The sequence below is a fragment of the Passer montanus genome, unplaced genomic scaffold (assembly GCF_014805655.1).
Source record: "Passer montanus isolate IOZ18808 unplaced genomic scaffold, ASM1480565v1 scaffold205, whole genome shotgun sequence".
NCBI lineage: Eukaryota > Metazoa > Chordata > Aves > Passeriformes > Passeridae > Passer > Passer montanus.
Genome location: NW_024366648.1, coordinates 358,937 through 364,936, shown reverse-complemented (window position 1 = coordinate 364,936; position 6,000 = coordinate 358,937). Strand labels below are relative to the sequence as shown.

General features: G+C 49.1%; 1 protein-coding gene across 1 annotated transcript in view; it reads left to right on the top strand.

Moving 5' to 3' along the window:
* The first annotated feature begins 2,558 nt into the window (after positions 1 to 2,558).
* Positions 2,559 to 6,000, top strand: part of NUP210 (nucleoporin 210) — a 48,919-nt gene continuing 45,477 nt past the window's right edge. Inside the window, exon 1 of the mRNA XM_039708559.1 lies at positions 2,559 to 2,760. Coding sequence (XP_039564493.1) covers positions 2,609 to 2,760 — 152 coding nt within the window. The 5' untranslated portion in view covers positions 2,559 to 2,608. The remainder of the gene's footprint in view (positions 2,761 to 6,000) is intronic.

Here is a 6,000-nt window from a genome sequence, read left to right as displayed (position 1 = left end):
GGCAGTGTTTTCAGACCTTCAGACCAGCCAAGTGAGTTTGTAAAATCTTCCAGTAATTCTCTCCCTTTTAGTTTCATATTCCAGTAGAAACATGGTCAGCACCTGTTGTTTTGTTATTTATTGCATGTATTTTGATTGCCTCTGAAATCCCTTGAAATTCTTCCACACAAGGCTCAGCTCCTTAGGGAACAACCATTTATTGTTTGCCTATCTCCCTCCTTAAGCAGCTCGTTAAAGCACTCCCTCTTATCGCTCTGTAATCGCATTCTTTGTGACCAAGACATTTCCATTTGTGTTCTTTATCAGACTTACTCCGGCGTACATTGAGATGTCTGTAAAATCACCTCACATTCCTGGTGCGTGTATCATGTTCCCAGTCTGCAGCACACCAGGTAACCCTGAGAGGAGGTGTTGTTCTGGGAGGAGGGATGTGCTGGCTCCTATGGATCTCACAGCAGCATGGAAGGGGAAAGCAGAACAGTGCAGCACCGCTGCTAAGTCAGCCGCTGATGTTTTAGTGACTCCTACCCCCGAGTCAGGGTCACCGAGCACACACTGCACTGGCTGCCTCCCAGCTCACCCTCCTCTGGCCAAAAGAAGTGCTAACACAGTGCTGCAATGCATGACTTCCAATTCAAGTGAGCACAAAATTCACGTGGTAATTTTCCCATATAATGGAAACTGCAGATTTGCTCATCAGTGTCTCCTGCCTTACTCTGCTCTTAAAATTGCTCAGTATGCTCTGAAAGATGTGTTGGATGTTTACTTGCAGTACTTCACTGTCATGTTTCATCAATAAGCTTTAAGTAACTAACTGCACCCTGCTGGTCCTCATGAAAATAACTCTAAGAAGTGTTTGTGACTGGAAAATTATTGTTCTCGCATTGAATACTCATCACCACCACTGCTGATGAGAGAAAGGAAGTAAATTCTGAGATTGCACACCCTGCTTTTAAAGCTAGGAAGTACTGGGATAAAGATATTTCCTCACCTCATTCACAACACAGGATGCAAGGTACTCACTATCTACCTCTTATTTACTCAGTTGTAATTGTACCAACTGTAAACACATTGCACTCTGCAATCGTGGGCGATTTTATCAAATTCCTCCCTAATATTCCAGTCTTTACTGAACTTATCTTCCTAACATGCCTACAAAGAAAGGTTCCAACTTCAATGAGAGAAAAAGTAAAGAAAATAAACAACCCTCAGTATTTTGGGGAGCAATTTAAAGTGCAGGGGCTTGATTTGCCAAACCTTTAACATTACACATCTCTCTAGGCCCAGCTCCTATTGACTGAAATTGCAGCTGTAAAGTTCAGCTCTTCTCTAAATCAGACCACACAGTTTCATGATGTGCAATCAGAAAATGAGTAATACACACACATAAGCTGCAGGGAGAAGTGAACTGTCCAGGACTACACATTCTTCTGGGACAGAAAGTGGAACAGCATTGCTGAGGTACTGATAAATAAAACACGAGCTGAATAAATAGTGCAAAAAGTGCTCCTATGTAAAGAGAACATCCTGTATAAGTTTACTTGCTTAGCATAAATGAGAACTGGTTAACTTCGATAATACCACCTAAATTAGAGCTGGGTAAACTCTTAGCTGGTGTCCCTGGACAGGAGCTGACCTTCTGGGTAGGATTTAATGATCTTTACTCCAAGAAGCTTTTGCCCTTCCCGAAGTCAATTTTCCTGATGCATACATGTACCATCCCTCTGTCATAGGTAAGGACAGGTGGATCCTCCACACATGGAGCATCTTTCATACAAGGAAAAGCTGGGACAATTGGGTTTGTTCAGCCTGGGGAAGCTTTGGTGTAATGTAATTGTGGCCTTCCAGTACCTTAAGGGGCTGACAAAAAAGATGGGGAGAGGCAATTTGCAAGGGCCTGGGGTGACAGGGAAAGGGAGAATGGCTTCAAACTGAGAGAGAGGTGTTTGAGATTAGATGTTAAGAAGAAATTCCTGCCTGTGAGGGTGGGCAGGCCCTGGCACAGGGTGCCCACAGCAGCTGTGGCTGCCCCTGGATGCCTGCAAGTGTCCAAGGCCTGGCTGGATGGGGCTTGGAGCGGCCTGGGACAGTGGAAGGTGTCCCTGCCCATGGCAGGGGTGGGAGTCGGTGAGTTACGGTCCCTTCCAACCCAAACCGTTCTGAGATGCTATGACAATGAATGAACCATAGGTTAGTGGGGCTGTTAGCACCCGTGTGCCCGGGGAGCACGAAGGGGGCCGGGAAGGCCAGGGGCAGCAGGACTAGGGCCGTGACCGTCCCCCCTGTGCTGCGCTCGGGAGAAGCCAGGCTTCGAATCCTGCGTTTAGCTTTGGTTCCCCCAGGACATAACAGCCATTGAGGTGCTGGAGCCTGTCCGGGGAAGGGTCTGGAGCACGACTCCTAGGAGATGCTTGGGGTTAGGCCCGGAGAAAAGGAGGTTTTTCAAACGACCAGCGCCTCGCAGTCGGCGCCGCTGGAGTTCCCCCGAGGGAGGGCGGTGCGGCCCCGGAGGGCGGAGGGAGGCCCTGCCCCCGGGCCGCCCTGCCCGGCCCCGCCGCGCCGCTCCCGCCGCACTTTCGCGCCCCTCTGGGTCCCGCCGGCGCGCAGCATGGCTCTGCCCGCGCCCGGGGCGCTGCCTCTGCTCCTCCTGCTGCACCTCGCCGCCTCCTCCAAGCTCAACACCCCCAAGGTGCTGCTCCCCTTCACCCGCGGCACCCGCGTCAACTTCACGCTAGAGGCCAGCGAGGGCTGCTACCGATGGTGAGTGCAGGTGCCGCCGCCCTTTGTCCGTTCCTCCCCCCGCCGGCACCTGCGGCGGCTCCTCGGCCCGCGGCGGAGCCTGACGGCTCCCGAGGCAGCCGGGCCCTCTCTCAGCACTTTTACCTCGCTGCGGGTGGGTTTGGGCGGCCCAGCAGTGCCGGAGCAGACAAGGAGATAATCCCTAAGGGGAAAGGTTGATTGTTTTGCGCAGTGTGGGTTAAACCCGCTGGAGGAGGGCAGTGTCTGCAGGCCGGGCCCTGAGCAGAAGGTCCCTGCTTGTAAAGGAAGCTTCCCGCCATGGCTCCGTGCCCGACATGTGCTTCACAGCCCGTGTGCACCCACCCGCACACCCCGTACGTGTCCACCTGCTTCTGCTCGTTCCCCGCACACACGCTCCACCTGCTGCTCCGTGTACCCTGCCCACTCTGCCTCCACGCACCCCCATGTGCTCGCCCTGCTGCCCTGCGTTCCCGCAGTGCCACCCCACACACACACAGCCTCAGTGCCACCCCACACACACACGGCCTCAGTGCCACCCCACGCACACACGGCCTCAGTGCCATGTGGGGACAGCAGCCACTCTGCTGCTGGTGTGGAAATGGCCCTTTCCTTGCAGTAGTTGGTAATGAAGGTCCTGACAGCTTTGAGCTCAGGGTGTGGACATGATTCATAGCTAAGTCAGGAGCCTCTCAGTGCTGCTGTAAGTGTAGGTAACAGCACCCTTAAAGACTTCACCTGGGGACAGTGAAGTCAAGTTTTAAAAGTGAAAGCTTTCCTGGTTTTCTGTGTTGAGCACATGGGATGTACTCCAGGAACATCTGGCTGGGAGCCCCCTTCCTGCCTTGCACAGGGGGGAGGACTGGGTGGTGTTGAGCACCGAGGCTGAAGGCAAATCCCACAGCATGTGCAAATTTAGAAAGCTCACGGTAGTCTTCATGTTAAACAAATGTTGCCAACTCCTTTCCATCGAGCTCCAGAATGGCAGCTTAATCAGTAATGAGAAGGAGGTACCCACCTGAAAAAGAAGCAGCAGTCGAGGTATGTCTAGGATGATACTTCCATGTGTGCCAGATGGATGTGTGTAGCAGTTTGCAGTTGTTCTGCATGTGGCAGTTACTGAAATAAATCCTAATGGGCTATATTTTGATTCTGTTTCTTTGCTCAGTTGTACATTTCTCATCTCTGGGCTGGGTATAAACCTTTGGTCTGTTACAGTTTATATATTTGAGGGTGCTTATGCAGAAGAGCAGTAATTAATTTTATTCAGAAGTCAACTAAATGAAAGTTATTAGATGAGCTGTCTGCTTGTGGTCGTGTAATTTAATTTTTAATGGATCACTTCAGTGAAAATCTCACAACTGTGGGTTTTTTCTCTTTCCTTACTCAAATTTTTGAAGGCTGCTGAGCCTTTAAAAGGGTTTGGTTTGTGAGGTAAATTACATTGCATAAAGCTAAACCCCAAAACTCATCAAAGCACTAGTAAAATCTGGAAGTGTTGACTCCCTTTCCTGTTTGCCAGCGAGCTGTGAGGTGATGCTGGGTTGGCTGCAGCCATTCCTGCACATGCCAGATGCTATCCTGCTGTCAGAAGCATGGAGATCGTTGCTAATCTCACTGAAGTCTGCAAATGAAAAGATGTAACATTGTTCTCCAGGGAAATGCCATATTTTACCCACATTCATATCTCTATTGGAGGTGATTTTTGTCACTTCAGAGTGTGTTTGCCAGTATGCAATGACTCATATCCCTCATGGAGACAGGCCTCAACATCCTTTTCCATCCTTTTCCTCTGCCCTTCAGAGATGAATTTTGGTTGAGATTTAAGGAAATTACACCCAGTTCACCTTCTGCGTGCTCTTATTTTCTGTGGCTTGTAAATGGGCATTTATTCACTTCTGCTTTGGAAGGCCTGGCAGGATGTGGGTTGTGAAACTTGAGGTGTGCTCAGCAAACCCCCTGGAGGAAGCAGAAGCTGTGTGTGTGTGTGTGCCTGAGCAGAGGCAGCAGTTGCATCTTGGCTCTCTCCCTCTGCATCCTTGTCCCACAGGCCTGGAGCTGTGGGGGTTAGAAGGAAATGTGTCTGGAGGAGCAGCAGCACAGCCACTCGCTGACAGGATTCCTGCCCTTCCTGTCTGAGGGAGCTCTTACTGGACAGGGGCTGTTGAACTGAATGAGTTTGGAAGTACCAAATGCAATGGCTTGGGAAGGAGTGACTGCCTCACATTTGGGAAATAATGGGTGTGTGTGTGTGTGCGCGTGAAAGCAGGGATTTGAATGGAAATGGTCAGATTCAGGCCCTCTGTGTCTGGAGAAGGGACTGGGGGTTTGTAACATGGGAGATTGGGGTGTTAGAGGTGGCCTATGAGAGCTGTTCTGGTTGTACAGCAGCATCTGATGGCAAATGACACCTTTTGAAGGTCTGCATTACTCATCTCAAGCATTCAGAATTCAAAGACAAGTGTCCAATTTCCCAAAAGATCAGTCTATAGCATGCTGTGACCTTCTTTTTTTCCCAGTTTCCCTTTCAGCCTTCAAGTTTAGCTCTGAAAGTAGGATATTTTCAAAGCGATTGTAGTGGTGTCTGAGAGTTCCACTGATTGAGAGGGAAAAGGTCAAGTTCTATCATCATCCCAGCAAACTGGGAGTAGTGGTAAAGTTACAAGCATGGCTCTAAAGTATTTTCTGATTTTCAAGATGCTCATGCCTTCTGGAGTTTGGGTTGCCTTTATATTAAAATTAATTTTTGGGTAAAGCTTTGTTTTCAAAGCACACTGTTTCTATCTGTAAATATTCTATGTGGTAATATCTTCAGGCATAAAATACAGTCTGTGCAGGATTTATATTGCATCTGTATTTGTCTTTTAATTACCTTAATCCAGAAATTACGCCTGAATGAAAACAGTCAGAAGCAGAATTTTCTCCTTGAAACCTGCCATACCATAGTAACACTTTTGTGGGGAGGATGGGGGCACACACACACAAAATACCCATTTCCCTGCAAGGTACATTCTGTGGCTGGGTGTTTGTAGGAGAAATTACCTTCAGTGTACATATATGTTTACCTATGTCATTATTTCATGGAGTGTAGAATTGAGATACATGGTGAGGGCTGGTGGAAATGGAGAGGAGTTTATTGCCACCGTAATGAAAGGTTTGTGTGTGCTACTGGTAGCCCTCACTGAGAGGGTTGTATTGAGGTAACTGCCATGGGAGAGGAGCTGGTGGCAGAGTAGTAAAGGG